This window comes from Uranotaenia lowii, unplaced genomic scaffold (assembly GCF_029784155.1).
Source record: "Uranotaenia lowii strain MFRU-FL unplaced genomic scaffold, ASM2978415v1 HiC_scaffold_534, whole genome shotgun sequence".
Classification (NCBI taxonomy): Eukaryota; Metazoa; Arthropoda; class Insecta; order Diptera; family Culicidae; genus Uranotaenia; species Uranotaenia lowii.
Window position 1 is genome coordinate 7,311 of NW_026598461.1, and position 17,586 is coordinate 24,896.

At 37.2% G+C, this 17,586-nt stretch overlaps 1 protein-coding gene across 1 annotated transcript; it reads right to left on the bottom strand.

The window, feature by feature from the left end:
- Positions 1–611: 611 nt before the first annotated feature.
- Positions 612–7,508, bottom strand: LOC129760258 (transmembrane protease serine 9-like). Its single transcript, XM_055757864.1, has 7 exons — positions 7,407–7,508; positions 6,982–7,289; positions 6,745–6,894; positions 1,902–2,183; positions 1,520–1,640; positions 1,158–1,462; positions 612–1,094 (listed from the first exon to the last, which is right to left on the bottom strand). The coding sequence occupies exons 1-7, from the start codon at positions 7,489–7,491 to the stop codon at positions 651–653; spliced, it is 1,695 nt and encodes a 564-aa protein (XP_055613839.1). The 5' UTR covers positions 7,492–7,508; the 3' UTR covers positions 612–650.
- Between the last annotated feature and the right edge of the window lie 10,078 nt (positions 7,509–17,586).

Genomic DNA, 17,586 nt, shown 5'->3' on the forward strand with positions numbered 1-17,586 from the left:
CAACGAGTAATGAACGATGCGGTGAAGCAACGGTGTTAACCAGTACGGTTGAACTTGAACTCACAGGCTGTGGGCCGCAGCAGACACATGAGTCACTACTCACTATGTAGGGTAGGCTTTCTGCCCAAGTGAGATGAAGCTAAGAGTGAAGAGTTGATCCCAAATCATTTAACAACAAGAGAGATGACCCTCCGTTGAGAATAGAGTACTGTAGCACGCTTTATTGCCTCAGAAGTGCACGTGAACTAAGCAAGGAGTCTAGTGATATACTTTATTTATATCTTAACCTTAACCCATATTCCTAACAATTAGTACATACAGACAAACTTTTATATCGAATTGAGTTTGATTGGAGTGGCAGCTTAACGGGGAATGGATGAACGGATCCCTACAATTGGTAATCTATCAAGCAATACGCTTTGATTCTTTTAATGCCTGTCATCCCACATGTTAAGCCCTTTATGGTCTGTTTAAAGATAAATCCCAACAATAAACAGGGGTGATTACACTTGCGGATGTTACCACTACTTCAAATTCCTTCTAAAGAAATCATTTAGCTACCAACATTTAGCAATGATGTGATTCCACTAGGTACAAAGATACGCAACGCATATTGTTCAGATTTATTTTCCACGTAACGTCTTTTTTGCTTATACAACCTGCGAATTTTGATTGATCCAATCAACATAAGCTGATACCCTGGTTCCCATCGAAGGCAGATTGGGCACACCGCACGGAGTTGCATGCCAAGTTTGTACACCAACGAGAACGTGTTGTCCGGCAGTGACCTGAACGATGGGACCTCCGAGGTCTCCCGCGCAAAGACCCATTCCTCCGGTAAGCGGTCCAATGCAAACGTTGGCGGACGTTATAGGAATACCCACAGCCGGCGAAGTCATCAACAGTTGACACTGAGCATTGTCGAATACTGCAACACGAGCCGTCTGAAGATGGTTCGGGTTACTCGGCAAGATACCACTGGACGTGGATCCCCAACCTGCTACACGAACTACTCCTGCGGGAATTGCGTTTTGAGCTGGAAGGTTGACAGGTTGAATGCTGGGTGTGAATCCAAAAGGAGATTGCATGCGGGCCTAGAAAAGTACACGAATTAGCTTCTGAATCCACTTACAAAAGAACCACAAAAATAAGCTTACCACTGCAATATCATACGGGCTGACACCTCCTTGATACTCCGGATGTATGGTGAAGAACATCACGTTTACCGTTTGCTCGGTAAGTTCGAAGTCATTCATCAGGAGCGATCCGGCCGTGGCAGTGTATCTGTCCCGAGGGTTGTTGATGAAGCAGTGGCCTGCCGTCAGGATGTGGAAGCTGTTCAGAATGGTACCACCACAAACATGTCGGAACAGCAACAAATTCCTCCGCGCGACCGACACAAGGTATGGGAATTCGCCTGGAAGTGCATCAACTCCACCTACGATGCGGGACTCTTTTTGGGCTGCGGAAGGTCACATTATTAGTTCACAGAATACTTAACTTTATAAAAATCTCAAACCTAAGGCGCTTGAGAAAAGTGCCGCCAGGCACATACAAATAATCGCGGTCTTGAGCATTTTTCTTGTGTGTATTCCGTAGGAGGTTTCAGGCTGAACTGTCGAAAAACCTTCAAAACTTAACTTAAGACAGTTTTTTGATCGATTTACGACTTATCTTATCAATTGAGAAATTTCGTCGTTATGTTACTCGGATGTATTCGGGGATCAATGGCTTAGGCTAATCACTCACGATGAACATTGAGGATGACTAACTCTGATTGTTTCAGACGATGATACGCGTTATCTAATTCGGGAATGTTCATTTCGAGCACACACGGGGAGCTTTGGATAAATTAATGAGGGATAAAAACTGTGTGATTTTTATTGATGACGCAGTCATACAATTGGAACGATAATAGACAGAATCCAATCCAGGTGAGCCGCTATCAGCGTATGGACGGAAGGACCACTTCCACAGGGATCCACCGTCCACGTGGGGATTGCGAGCACATTGAATGGATATAGGTCCGTAGCGATTATAACGGGACCTCCTGAATCACCGATGCAAGTTCCTGCCGCCTCTTGACCATTATCGGTACATATGACATCGGGTGTTAGATAAGCTGCCAGTGTTCCTAATCGCTGAACGCACTCCTGATAGGCAATTATCGGTACAACGGCGGCCTGCAGAAAAAGTAAACAAACCATTGAGCCGGACATTTTTGAAAATATCAGAATTCAGAGCAAATTGAACTGAGAAATAGAAGACAAACTAAAAAAACATAATGAGCAATGGAAAATTTAGAAAATCCACAAAAATCTCAATAAATTTTAGAAACTTTAGGATCTCTAAATCGATGAAACTTCAGAAAGTCGTCAAAGTTTCATTAAAAAGTCTCAATTCAATAAATTTTCATCAATTCAATAAATTTTCAAAATCATTGAAACAGCAGCGATCTTTATAGTTTGGATCAACTCAGAAATAAAAGAAAATTTTAATATGTTTTTTAATATGTTTAATATGTTTAATATGTTTTTCAAAACGAGAAATTGATAAAAAGATACACAAATATGTGATTTTTTTGGAATTTAATAGGGAAGAATGCCCCAAATCCCAATGAATTCCCGAAAAACTGGATTTGAAGATTTTTATTCAACTTGGCAGATCTCTTGAATTACAATATCAGTTGGTTTAGATTTATTTTTACATTCCGGAACTATTAGAAAAAATTAAAGTTAGGGAGATTTTCAAATTTTGTGAAAACTGAAAAATATAAGTTATATTTTTCGAAATTGGTAACTATTAAAAATTGATGCTTCAATGAAGATCGACTTCTATGAACACAGCACAGGTATACAAGATTGCCATAGGCTTGACACAAAACATGGGACAATTTATAGACCGTTGCAGGCTGTGTATGGAAAATTTCAAATTTTAAAATTTTATCACATTCCATAATATTTTGGTTGTTTTTACAGAAAAAAAAGTCTAACATAAAAGAATGCAAAATATCTCTTCGTAGTATAGAAGACTACGACTGTAACTCTACGGAGTATCATCGAATACGTTAGTCATATAGTCTCGGTAGCTGAACCATTACAGCAGATAAACGATAAAGCAGTTCTGAGTGGTACCGTAAACTGGGGGAACTTTGATCAGCGGGGTAACTTTGATCAACATGAAATTCTTGCAGACAATCATCATTAACTAAGTATTAAGTTAAAATATCTGAAAACTGTATACTACGTTTGAAAGCCTATAAATTGAGTAACAAATAAGCTAAATTTGGTTTTGATTAGGAGATTTTCTATATTACTTCAAATGTAATTTGAAAATCTTAAAATATCTAGTTTTTTGAAGGCTCCCAAACAAACATCTCACCTGATCAAATTTAAGCATTTGGGAGCAAATAGGTTGTTTAATGTGAATGTTCAACTTTTTTCTTGGTTAAGGTTTAGTTTAAGTGTTATTTTTAATGGTCATTTGATGATAATTTTTGGATATTGAAAAAAAGGTAATTTTCCACGAAAAAGCCCATATAGAAAAAATGGTTGGAAACCCTATCAAGTGGTTAAGTTTGAAGAAAAAAAGAACATGGGAACAGTACGAGGACTTAGGGAATTGCATGAAAGTAAAATTTTATTAGTTTTTTAGGCCAAAAAATATTGACAAATGTTTAGAATTTTTGCCCCTAAATGTATGCAGCAACAATGTCCATCTTTCGAGTATATTTGTTTTTGGAAGAAAACGTCGAAAAATTCAATTGAGTCCAAACAAAAAAATACTGTTAACGATGTTTTGAGCCTTCTATGCTTAATAGCATCAAAACATTAAATTTGAAGATGTTGAGATACTTAAAAACCACAGTGATCAAAGTTACCCCGAAAGTCGAAATCTAGTTTTGTTACAAACATTTAATTATAACAACCAACATCGTTTGAATTTACTACAACCAACGATCATGTTTGATACTCCTCATCTTAGTAAGGGTTTTAAAGTTTTTAAGTATTACGAAAAAGTAACCTCTTCCAAAATATTCAAAAATGAATGAAAAAAGTGATCAAAGTTCCCCCAGTTTACGGTACTAAAAATAGTATCGGTGAATATATCGGTGAAAGCTACGTTATTATCTAGGGGAGGGTCTACGTCATTTATGGATGTTCCCTTATTCAAAAATGAACCTGGCGATTCTAAAGGTTTAAAAAAATACTTAAGCCAAATTTTCGCAGCGGTCTAATGCGATAGACAGGCTGTTAGGTGTCGGTTTCACATCTCAGTCCTCAGGTCTCCAGTGTTGGAACTCAGGTTTCAGGTTTTTAGTCCACGTTTTCAGATCTCAAATCTCAGGCCTATAGTCTTAGGTCTAATGACTTAGGACTATTTTCAGGCCTATGAATCTTAATCAGATCTCAAGACGCCCTTCTCAGTTCTGAGATCTGGTTTTTTAATACTCAGAGATGATCATCATTCTTATGTGTTATATCTCATGTTTCGGTTCTCAGATTTCAGCGCTGAGGCTCCAAGAACTCCGAAAATTTATATGTGTTTTTTTTTTACTAAATAGGACTTTCTTTTTGATTGATATCGTGCTTATATAACAAAGAACAGTGTAAAAAAAAGAAATACATACAAACCTGAACATTTTTAATAACAAAATATTTAAAGAATTCAAGGATACCGCAGACATCTAAGAAAGATGAATAATTTCAAAACTCTTCGACATCAACTACAGTACAGCAATATCATAAAATTAAAAAAAGCACAAAATGTTTATTATTTCAAAAAATCCAAAATCTTCGATATTGGAGATATTTTCTAGAGATCTGCCAGGTGCTCGCTTAAGAGTTGGTTTGGATGGCCATTATGAATATTTTTTAAATATTTTCCTGCTAGCGGTCCAAATATTTTGCGCACGATTTGACCACCGTATTCTGATAATTTTTAAAAGTAAACAGCTTTTTTTTATGTGCTGAAAATCTCTCTCATAAAGATATTAAAAAAAGCTGTTTTTTATCTTGGGGAAATTAAGTTAAGCCTGTAGTCAGCTAGAGGAATAAGTAAGAAAAATTTATGTTTTTATCACTTCCTCTATTGATATTTTCAGATTGCGTTTGATAAAACCTCTGACATCCCTTAACTTCATGGAACAACTATCTTCACTGTTATTGAAATTTCTTTAGGACTTTTTAAACAACTCACCACACGAATTTCGGTCGAATAAATGATTTCCAGCTATTTCTGGGTCTTCCACTGAGACTTTCCAGGATTTTTCTCGATCCTGCTCAAACAAATTTGGCTATAAGCTCCTGTATTGGACGTTATCTTAAAATCACTTGACAGATTGTCACCAAATCTTGTACACGTACACATTACATCACTAGGTAGCTTCACTGAAAATTTAAACAATTTCCATTCAGTTATTCACAAATCAAAGTGTTGCTTTTTTTCAAGTACACTACTCCTTATTCGATTAAAAATATTCAAGCGTCTCCGAGATGATTTGAATTTAGTGGGGTTTTGAAACAATACTATGCATTAAAGGGGAGACTGAATTTGATCAGAATTGATTTCAAAACGCCAAATTCATCAAAAAACGGTTTTCATAAATCAGACCCCAGAATGCTGTTCCTCTTTATTATAAAAAAAACTAAATCTCAAAACATTTGGCGTTTCAGAAAATTGAAAAATTTAAGGGAACTGCTGTCAAGTTAAAGTGTAGAAAATATTCTAATAACATCCGAAATCTAATAATTGTCAGAATTTTTCCAATATTCTAAAACACAAGCAATCTCATGTGTCAAGAATTTTTGAGTTCCGTTGGAAAATCTGATCGAAATAGTTGTAAAACGAAGAATATATCTATATGCTCAGTAGAATGCCCCAAATGACCGGATTTTTGAATAAGCTATGTGCTGCAGGCTAAAACTAATCCTAGGCCTAGTGCAGGATCTCATGCAAAATTTGGGCCAAATCGGATCACGGGTAGGGGTCGATCAACAAGCCTAAAGTTTGTATGGGATTTTGAGAAATTTTGTTCGGGAGAAACATGAAAAACTAGTTTTACATCATTAACTTTGGTTTCCTTCGGCCGATTTCTTTTGAAAACGGGTTTTCTTAAAGCCAAAGTTATGACAAATATTTTATCCCGAGACTGCAACTCGATTCGAGTTAAAATAGAAAAGTTATTAGGCTTCAAAATGGGCTAACTTTTCTAAGGGTGGTGGAACAAAATGTTTCAAAATCCTATACAAATTTCAGGCTCGTTGAGAGACCCTTTCCCGTGATTCGATCTGGCCCAAATTTGGCATGAGAGCTTGCACTAGGCCTAGGATCAATTTTAGCCTGCAGCGCATAACATTTTACAGGTTTTGAACTTCCCATACAAACTTGGAGCAGTCTAATGCTCATCTATCATATACTTCTCAGAAATCTCTAAAATCTCTAAAAATCCAAAAATAATGACCAACCGAAAAAAACTAAAACAAATCAAATTCATAAGGAGTCACACAAGTACATGATTTTTTGAACACCTTTTAACTCCCATTAGAAAAACTTTAAAACAAATAAAACTAAAAATTTTGCCTAAATTATGATAAGGTATTTCAAAAGCTTTATGTATAAAACATTCGCTGATATAAAAAGATCCACAAGATCACGATATAGAAGTTTTAGAATACTTTTTTTCAATGGTATTATTCTATTTTCAAACTCTGCGATGAAATGCTTTAGGATGCTTCCAAATACCTGTAATCCATTCCTAGGTCCAGGTGCATCATTCGAAGAGGAAGCTCCGTAGCCAACAATCAGTGCCTTATTGCTTGGAAGCACGGACTGATCGAAAATCGGAATCGCTTGTACGTTTTCCGTAAACACAAGTGATTTACGGAGCAAAATCTGAAATTTGGAAACCATGAAAGAATGCCATTGATGGGGGTTCAACTAGATGCTAGATGGTTGCCAGAGCATAGCTGCATTCCATACCAGCGCAATATCGTTGCCCCTCTGGCCACCGACGTAATCCGGATTTACCGTAATTTGGCCTAGGGATCTCACTTGACGCAGCCCGCAGACGACGAGCAATGTGCCGAGGTGTTTCTGGTGCACGCAATGGGCCGATGTAAGTAACCAATTTTCGTTCACAATCGTGCTGCCGCAGAGATGGGTCCGGGTCCAGCTCCAGGCTCCGGCCGGAATCCGTTGTTGAATGGAGCAAACAAAAGGTATCGCGCCCGGGGTGGTCCTGAAGCCACCCTTAATCCGTGCCTCGGAGGACGAATCGCTCATTGCTTCTGCTTGCCGGGGTGTGGGTGGGATTTGGGACAACAGAATATTAAAGAAGACGTCGTCGTAGATAAGTGGATTCTTGCTCTGGAAAAGTTATTGGAAGCGGATTGTTATAGGCGTACCTTCGATTGGAGGAACATCCTTTCCGAGTGCTGCGATAGCTATCGTGAAAGCAACGGATGTAGAAGTAAGCCAACTGGATAGCATGGCCGATGAAAGCAGAAAGATGAATGATTTGCGAGACGATCCGTGTCAATGGTTACGGTACGCTTGAATACTGCCATATGCATTGCAGAACAACAATTTGCGGCAGTGCTGTTCAAGCCAATAAAGATATTTTTTTTCTAAAAAGGAACATTTTTATTTCTGGAAAAATATCTGTCCATCTTTCTTCATAAAGTCACGTAAAATTTAAAATCGAACACACTATAGGATTGCATTTATTTCGCTCGGAACCATGGTTCTCCGAATCAAAAAACAGCTTAAATGTCATGAGATTCGATACAAAACAACTCATGTTTCTGGGACATGTACGTGATGTAAATAGCACAGCACAAGCCGTTGATTTCATCTCTCGATGCAAACATTATGTGTGGTACAGTGTTGTAAATACAGTGTAATCAAATATTTGTGATGAAATATAACAATGTGTAAAGAATCGTTATTTATTTTTTGCAAACCATTGAACGAACATTCTTGTAATTTTCTAGGCAAAAACTTTTCCAAATTCAATAAACATCTCGGATTCAAACCTACAGGAATAACTAAATGCACCGAGATACGTGGAACGTTTCGAATCTACAGGTAAACTTAAAAATTGTTTTCCTGAGTTGATTTGTCCTGAGAATTTCTTGTAATTTTAGCTGTTATAAATAAAGGTCAAAATCGTCCCAACCACTGGAGAAAAGATTAAATTACATTATTTAGAGTGGCCCCGATATCCCTACGAAACACTATAACACGAGACATCATACTAAATTTTAGCTTATTAATAAACTGTGGAAGTTTGCTTGACCAGGCTTAAATTTGAACGATATTTTGGCATAATTTTTTCGATAAAAAGTGAAAAAAAACACAATTTTTGCTCTAACTTTTAAGCGTTTAGCTGAAATGTTCAGTTTGGTGTTTAGTTTTCTGAAACTAGTCTAAATTTCAAACAAGTCCTTCAAAGAAACGTAAGATGATACGAGTTAAGACAAATAATTTAAAAAGGATTGAAGAGAGGTATCTCTGGATTACGAGCACACCATAATAACTGTAAAAAGTACAGTGGAGAAAGTGCCCTAAACACAGGCATAACTTTACTCTCTCAGGTTCGATTTACATAACAAGCAAATAAATCAGATATTTGTGTTGAATGCTTTAATTATGTTTTCATATGGATTATGTAGGGAAACACAAGTTTGGTGGCTAAGTTGATTGAAAAAATTCCCTGAATTCAAACTTTTTGCTAGATTTTGTTAATTTCAAACATAATCAGTTTTGAGCTAAAAGAGTCAGTCCAAGATATTTTAGAATAAGAGATATAAAGGTTAAAAAATACATATAAGACAAACGACATGAAAATTTAAACAAATTTATATCACTGGCTGGGTCGGATTAAGCAATCAGGGGGCTCCGGGCAATTCTTCCCGGGGGGGCCTATGAATCTTTTTTTTAATTGCTGTCTCTGTAAAGAGTTCGTTATGTTGCCTTCAAATAACCATTATGTCTGATATTTTCAAACAACAATTGTTCATCCATCACTTGCAAACATTGAGGTAGAATTAATCAACTAATCGAAAATGAAAATGATGATTAAAGCTGTTGAATGGAAAATTCAATTCACAATTTATTTATTAACTCTAGCACCACTCAAAAATCAGGATAAGAAAATTTAAAGATAGATATTATAACTCGTTTTATTTAATTATCAATTTGTTAAAGTGTCTCATCAAATATTTCCCTTATGACTATTAGGAAGCAGCATTAAGACACCAGACAAAGAATCTAAAACCCCAAAAATACAACAGAATTAAGTTCAAATTGCATGGAAATGCAGACAGTTCAACAGTTGAATTCAAAACCTAAATTCGGACATTATTCAGAACCACAATTCAAAGTCTGAAATTATTATCGTACTTTCAAATTATAAATGAAATTCAAATACAAATTTAAGAATCAAAGTTATACAGCGATTCTTTATACATCAATTTTTCTATATCTTCAAAATTATCTTATTCCAGATTTGTGATTCTGTGCCTTGAACATTTAATTTCCATTCTGAATTGTAACTTTAAATTCGCAATTCTACTATGAGACCGATTGTTTTTAATAATTATTATTCAAGAATGACCTTTATAATTCAAGAATGACCATTAAGAGAATGATATGCTGAATTACTTTAGTAAAAGATTATTTAAAAAGCACATCAGAATCAAAACTTAAAAGTTTGAAATTTAGGTTTAATCAGTTTGAAAAGTTTGAATTTCAAATCTTAAATTCAAATTGGATTAAAAAGGTTACCTTTTTTTCAAATTTAAAAGGGTGTAGAGTGAATACATTGGCGCAAATTTCAATAATTATAGTAAAACTAACATTAATTTTACATTATTCATACCGTAATCCGGGGTAATATGGATCACTTTTTTCAATATTTTACGATTATTTTTTCTGTGAAGGGGAATGTGGTATGATTCATATTTTTAAAACCTCCTATGAATCTGTCTGCTTGTGGCGTTAGGCGGTGGAGTAGGATTCGGGACAACACTTTGTAGGCGGCATTGAGGACAGTGATCGCTCGGTAGTTCTCACAGTCCAATTTGTCGCCCTTCTTGTAGATGGGGCATATTACCCCCTCCTTCCACTCCTCCGGTAGCTGTTCTTTGTCCCAGATCCGGACTATCAGCCGATGTAGGCAATCGGCCAACTTGTCCGGGCCCATTTTGATGAGTTCAGCTGCGATGCCATCCTTCCCAGCCGACTTGTTTCTGTTCAGCTGGCGAATGGCTTCCTTAACTTCACTCATCGTTGGGAGTGGCTCCTCTACGTCGTTGGCTACGCCGGCGATGTACCTTCCCCCACCGTCTTGATCTCCTGCATGTGCGCCGTTCAGGTGTTCATCGAAGTGCTGCTTCCACCTTTTGATCACCTCACGATTGTCCGTCAGGATGTCGCCGTCCTTATCCCGGCACATTTCGGCTTACGGCACGAAGCCTTTGCGGGATGCGTTGAGTTTCTGATAGAACTTTCGTGTTTCTTGGGAACGATGCAGCTGCTCCAGCTCCTCGAGCTCCTCCTCCTCCAGGCGGCGCTTTATCTTCTGGAAAATTCGGACTCGCTGCCTCTTCCGCTGTCGGTGATTTTCCACATTTCGTCGGGTGCCTCTTTGCACTACTGCCGCCCGCGCGGCATTCTCTTCGTCCATCACCCTCCTACACTCCTCATCTCCGTTTTCGTTGGTCAACTGGTGCGCGCTGAACCTTCCAATTGTCGGTTTGAATTCCTCCTCCTGGCCGACCTGAGCATTGAAATTCCCGATGACGATCTTGATATCATGTTTTGGGCACTGGTCGTATTCACGCTTCAGCTGCGCGTGAAATTCGTCTTTGTCGTCACCGGTACTTCCGAGGTGAGGGCTGTGCACGTTGATGATACTGATGTTAAAGAACCGGCCCATGATTCTCAACCGGCACATTCGTGAGTTGATCGGCCACCACCCGATCACGCGCTTTTGCATCTTTCCCATCACTATAAAAGCTGTTCCAAGCTCGTGTGTGTTGCCGCAGCTCTGGTAGATGGCACGACCATCTGGGTACGTTCGTACCGTGGAGCCCTTCCAGCATACCTCCTGCAGCGCTACGATGTCGAATTTGCGGCTCTTCAATTCGTTGGAGAGCACGTGGGTACTGCCCACAAAATTTAGAGATCGACAGTTCCATGTTCCATGTTTCCAATCGCTAGTCCCTTTTCGTCGCGTGGGTCTTTGCCGATTTCCATCCGAAATTTGTTGTTCGTTGTTCGTTGCTTATGTTATTTGTATTCACGGGCTCGCAAGGCCCGCAGCTAACCCCACTATCTCGCAGGAGGACCGTCGTGATGTTGCTGTTTTGGGTCCCGAACATCACCTGGACGTTGTTGCACTCCGTACGCCGCCCCTGACATGGAAAACAGACGCGTACGAAGCCCCCTAACTCAGTCCACAGAGAACAGACGTACAAGCTAGCCCACGAAACTTGTGTAAAATTTCCAACGATAGTTTTGAACCATTTTTTGTTTTTTGGCTGGGCCACCAGATGTCTCCGAACACATCAAAGAGAACTGTCAAAACCAAACTGAGAAAAGAAAACAAAATTTTGGTCAGTTTTGGATAAGTCGTATGAATTCTTTGGCATGATTCAAAAAAATTGCTCTTAAAGTTTCGTAACCTTTTCGTCCAGTTGCATAATGAAAAAATATCCTAAAAGTTCATCGTTATTTCTTTCAAGCTAGAAATGCTAAATTTTGGACAATGGGATGCAAAATTTATACTTGAAAGTAACCCGCTTTGACATGTCTAGAATCAGTTCTGGTAGGTAGGACTGATCGTCAACAATGTTCCTTATTGACTGGGTATAGCCGATTCGTCCTTTGACGATAACCGTTCAAGAAGTGGAAAGACTCATTGTACAATTGTTAATTATATCGATTGCCTCAGTAGTGCAAAAATAAAGGAACGAATACAAGTTTACCACCAGTCCTTTAAACGGGTTTTAGCTATTGACTTTTTTCGGTGAGTGAAACAACTTGTTTTTATTTACGTAACAATAGGTGAAGAAAAGTTACCCAAAACGTAACGTAAATATAAAGAAAAGTTGTTTCACTCACCGAAAAAAGTCTAGAAGTATAAACCGTATAAATAAAGGAAGTTTAATTCTGTCCAGTCAAAAGGAGCTCTAATAGCGTTTATCTAGCAATAAATTCAACCCGTCTATTTAAGAGCGGCATTAACTAATGATGAGTTCATATACGATTACGCCTTTTCGAAAACTGGCCACTTGAAAATTTGATTTATAACTTTTGAAAGACGCAATAGATGGCACTGTTTCAAGTCAATTTCTAACGTATTTTTTGGATGTCAGCATTTGAAATTTTACACACTTTTTTGAAGATTTTTTTTTCGAGCTTGTACATCTGTTCTCTGTGCTCAGTCTGCATGCGACCAAAGCATCCACCGGGGTTGGGTACCCGATCTTCGCTAAGGTTGCTCGCACCCCAGCTAGCACCACGGGGAGGTAGAGGTGTATGGGGTCTCGAGTTACACATTGTCTACTGTTCGCTGGCCAAAACTTGATCTTAAAGGATACAAAACACCTTCATAATATTTACAAATGTAAGTTTATCAAATGTATCTTGCTTCAAAAGTTTTTTTTTTAAACACTTATATATAATCGAAAAAAAGAACAATGATGGTATGCAGCATTTAGGGGCAAAAATTATAACAATCGCTAAATAGTTTTAGCTTCAAAATACAAATGAAATTTTACCTTCACACATTCTCCTAGGCCCTCCCACTATTTCCATTTTAATTTGACCATTTGATAAGGTTCCTCTCTATTTGTCCAATACGGGCTTACTCTTGGAAAATGTCCTATTTTTTTTAATTATAAAAGAGTAATCATTAAACGACTATAAAAATAGCACTATAAGTATACATATACAAAGAAAAAAGTAGTTCTTTCACATTCAACAACCCAGTTGCTTCTAATGCTTTTTCGGAATCATCAGGAGAGCTGTTTGTTTGCGAGCCGTGGAAAAAATAGATATTTTAAGATTTTTTGAATTACATTTTTACTTACAGAAAAAAAATTTCAAATACAAATGAAACTTTGCCTATTTGATACTCGACGAATTGGCTTTCAAACGTAGAAAACAGTTTTCAAACATTCAAACAATAGACTGAGTTATTGATGATAATGTGAAAAAAATTATTGTTGGCCAAAGTTACCCCGTTTTACGGTACTCATTCTTATGCTAATCAACCGAGTATTACTGATTGCCTGGTTTTATTAATTTATTTCCACTATAGCTCGAGAAAACTTACAATTTAAAAGGATTTTAAATGATTTTATTTGAATTTCTGCAAATTTTCTTTCAAAAACTGAAAATTCTGTGTTTTATTTTTTATTTTGACAAATCTAGGAAAAAGTTAATCTATCCCCCGTAAAAGCCGTGATTTTTTTTTATTAAATAAGAGAAGAATACTTGCTTATCAGATCTTAATGCTTGATTCGCTGGAAACTCTTGAAATATTTATTCAGGAAATAAGAGAAAGTGATGTATTGTAACCAGTGCGTTGTGTGAGAAGCCCAAGATCAGTGAGAATCAACGTTGTAAATGTAAAGGTGCACAGGGAGCGCTGTGTGGAGTGGAGGCGGACCGTACCTTACACCACCGACGCCATACGCAAATAATGGCTAGGTAATGGTTGAGTAAGATGCTGTTCAACAGAGGGCGCTGATTGAAACGCACAGATGGGCAGCCATAGGCGGGCTTCGAAAGCGGCGCAATGGGGCGGAATCCCAGGACGGAGCCGAAAGTTCAGATCCGGGGCGATGACCTACAGCTTCGACAATCACTCCACAAACAACGTCCATACCATACGGTTCATCCGATAGTGCTGGTAGTGAAAATTAAGCACACAACAACCAGGTGAGGAGTGATTGCCGCCTCGGAATCCTATGGGATGATGAACTGGCCCACTGGAATGGTTCCTAATCCGCTTTCGTTTTATCCCATTGCGCCAACAGGACCCCTTTTTGTTTGTCTGGATTAATACCCACTGAAGGTCTGCTGCGAGTCTGGAGATAGCCAACGGAGAAGCGAGGCGAATCATAAGAGGCCCCGTCACGACAGCTGAGCAGTACCCGCCACACCCAGGCAGCCGTCAACGCCGAGGTGTCCGGCATTATACCGCATCCAGGTAACCTTCAACACCTGGTGGTCCGGAAATCCGAAGGGTCAGCCAAAGAGGAGTTGCGACAACAGCCTACCGAGTTACTCACCTTGCGCCACAGCGTAGTTCAACGAACGGAGGCGGAAGGGAGTGAGGTGAAGAAGCAGCCCCGAAGTTCTTTATTGGCAGCCATCTCAAGGTAGGAAGAGCCCATAATTTGTGAAGCCTTTAACATTAGTGGAAACCATCTTGTCGACCTAAACACCAATAAACGGGGAAAGTTCGCTTATACAAAGCTCAGTGTTTTCCTTGTGCGAGCTAGAACGCGGATAGCCGGCCCTGAGGCGTGTAGAGGGGGGTTCTCATTGGTGCTGGGCAGGCTGACCAACCCATAAGGTTATAGTATTGGTTATTCTTGTTTCCCAGGATTCATTTGGACATGCCGGAGTTTTCATAGTAAAAAGGGATGAATAAAGCAAACTTAAAAATATTTTTAGGTGGTTTTAGACACTTTCTTATAGATTTTTTTTATATCGAATTGTCACCGAATTCTGCTTAGATTTTTCCGAATTTTATGTTGAAAAATTCGAGATCAAATGCTCAGATATTGTCAGGTATTGTAAAAATGTAAGACTGTCTAGTATTACCAGAAATATTTCCATGTTTTTGGAATGGATTATCTTTTTTATTAAATAAACATTAAGTAAATTTGGCCTCACTAACAATAAAAATTAAACCTATCTTACTCGAAACTCGGATTGTGAAGTGTTATTGAAATCAAATTACTTAGAAATAATCTGTAGTTCTGTTCTCTCTTCATAGCAACATAAAATTTTAAGTCATTACAATTCCATAGAATAAACTGAAAGTTTCTTTAATACTTAAAATTATTAAGAAAAGATTATTCACAGACAATAAAAAATTAAAAGGGGATCTGTTTTGCCTTGTATTCAAATATGATTGAAATAGATAGAATTTAATGAATCTATTGCCTTCAATTTATTTCACTTGAATATTGATTATTTTTTTCAAAACGAGGTATAAAATTGATGCTTAAAAATGCATTCAAATCGATAGACTAATGTATGAAAAGATGGGCGAAATTGTATCATAATCTACATTTTCAAATAGGTAATAGATAAGAATAGCATTTTTTATGAAAGGAGGATTATTTGTAATGCATACAACTTTGTAGCATTTTATCAATCTTCATGAAGCCTTCAATTGGTATCGAAATATTTCCCAAAAACATGTTTGTCGAACTCGAAAAATTAGTATTTTTTTATTGTCATGTTTTGTAATATTGAGTCATGTAGCAGAAAATGTAATAATAATTTCAGGTGCATTTCCAAATCGTCCTCCCCTCCACCTTTAAAAAAAAAGTTCAAGGATGAAATATTTAATCAATACTCAAAGCTTTCTGAAACACACCTTGAAAATGTACGTTTGAGCTTAAATTATGTACTGTTCATTTTTTGGTCATTAAATAAAATTTATCTCTACATTTTTCAATTCCCAAATTTGACTATCAAATCAATGCCTTTCTGGTGGGAGTGATATCCGATTGGACTTCATACTTTGAATGATCAGAATCAATATTCAGCTGAACAAATAGCCATCATATGAGATTGATTCAACAATGCAGGATTACTCAGCTGTCGATTGTTAAAATAAATAGACCAATGTCTCTAACTAAGATTGATTTCATAAAAACTCACAACATTTGTTCATCGAAATGTGTCTACTTATGTGTGGTGGATGAATGAGGACGGATCAGCCATTATGTGACATCGATTTTATACAATGTGTTTTTGTTGCTGATTGCAAAAATAGACAAATGCATGGTTCATTTGGAGTGTGGAATCATCAACATCAAAGTTCGGATTTTGTAATATTTTATTATAAAAAGGAAATCCATATACCTATCCACCCAGAAAACAGACTTGTTTTGATCCTGAATCAACCATAGCTGATGATCAAAATAAAATAATATGGTTGAGTCCGACATAAGTAACTGAATCCGAAGCAGGCCATATACTTACATGGCTCAAATGACATGTTTCAATTGTTTGTTATGTTATGAAACCTCTCTCCCTGTAGTGTCATAAGACCGAATTGTACGATAATCAAAAAATGCTGTTTTATCCAGTAGAACTTACAAGGATCTAGGCTTTTGATGGTTCAACTGATATGCAATTAGATATTCTTAGGAATCCTGTCTATCTTGAGAAATAATTTCAAAAAATTTTCAACAACATTAACCACCTTATTTTAATCTCCATTTTATTATCAAATTATCAAATTTTAAACATGATTTTAAATGCGTTTGGGTCAGTTTCAATCAACTCTATACAAACAGCTGTTTTAATAATTTTGTAACAAAAACTGAGAACCACTGAGACTAAATTCTTTACCCATATTGATTGGCGACGGTAATTTAACAGTTTTCTCTACCCATACGCCATGCTTTTCATGTCGAGCCGGATCACAAAATGAAAGCGAGCAGCAGTGTAATTGGTGACAGGAACAATGAAGATGAGACTCAGATTTATTAGCTTACCGTGAATGAGAGGGATGAGTTCAAACGTATGCAGGTATCTTCCGAACGAGCACAATGTATCCATTGATACATTTGACAATGGCACACTTAAGTGACTGTAGGTGGATCTGGATTGCATGGTAAGTATTATGTATAATTCAATGCGGTTGATTACTGGAACTATTTCCTATAATGATATCATGTCTTTTGTCATCACCTTTCAATCAAGGTTGATCGAGTTATTATCTGTTATTATTACGTTGTTGAATTTAAATAAATTTAATATATATTCTTATTTGTCTGATGAAGAATCTTAAGTTTTTTGAGAGTTTTTCAATCACTGTCCGCAAACTGTATCGTTGATATAAGTTTCGAAAGACAAAACAATGTTAAAACGACTACATAAAAAAAATATTCAGAAGTATTACAATGAAAGCGGGGTTATAATTAAAATATGTTGCATTAATATCTCCCATGAACATGGAACGGCCATAAATCAATTTCGCAGAAGTTATCCAATTTGCGCTCATGTCAAAATAACAAGCGTATTGTTCTTGACAAGTTGCTGGAGGTGGAAGAGAAAAATATTTCGCTGTCAATTGGTATCTTTAGCACATCTTTTCTCCATTGAATTTCACATCTGGTGTGCCATACTTCATCACGTTTGGTTCAGTAGGTCCTTGGTAGATGTCAATGACGCAATAAACCGCATAATTCTAATAATTTTTGGGAAAATATTTATTAACTATTGAAAATTTGCTTCATAGTTAAGATAAATGTTTCTCGAAATATAGTGCTACAGTTCGTTTTGGTTCCGCATACTTAATTAACACAATTGAAACAATAGAGG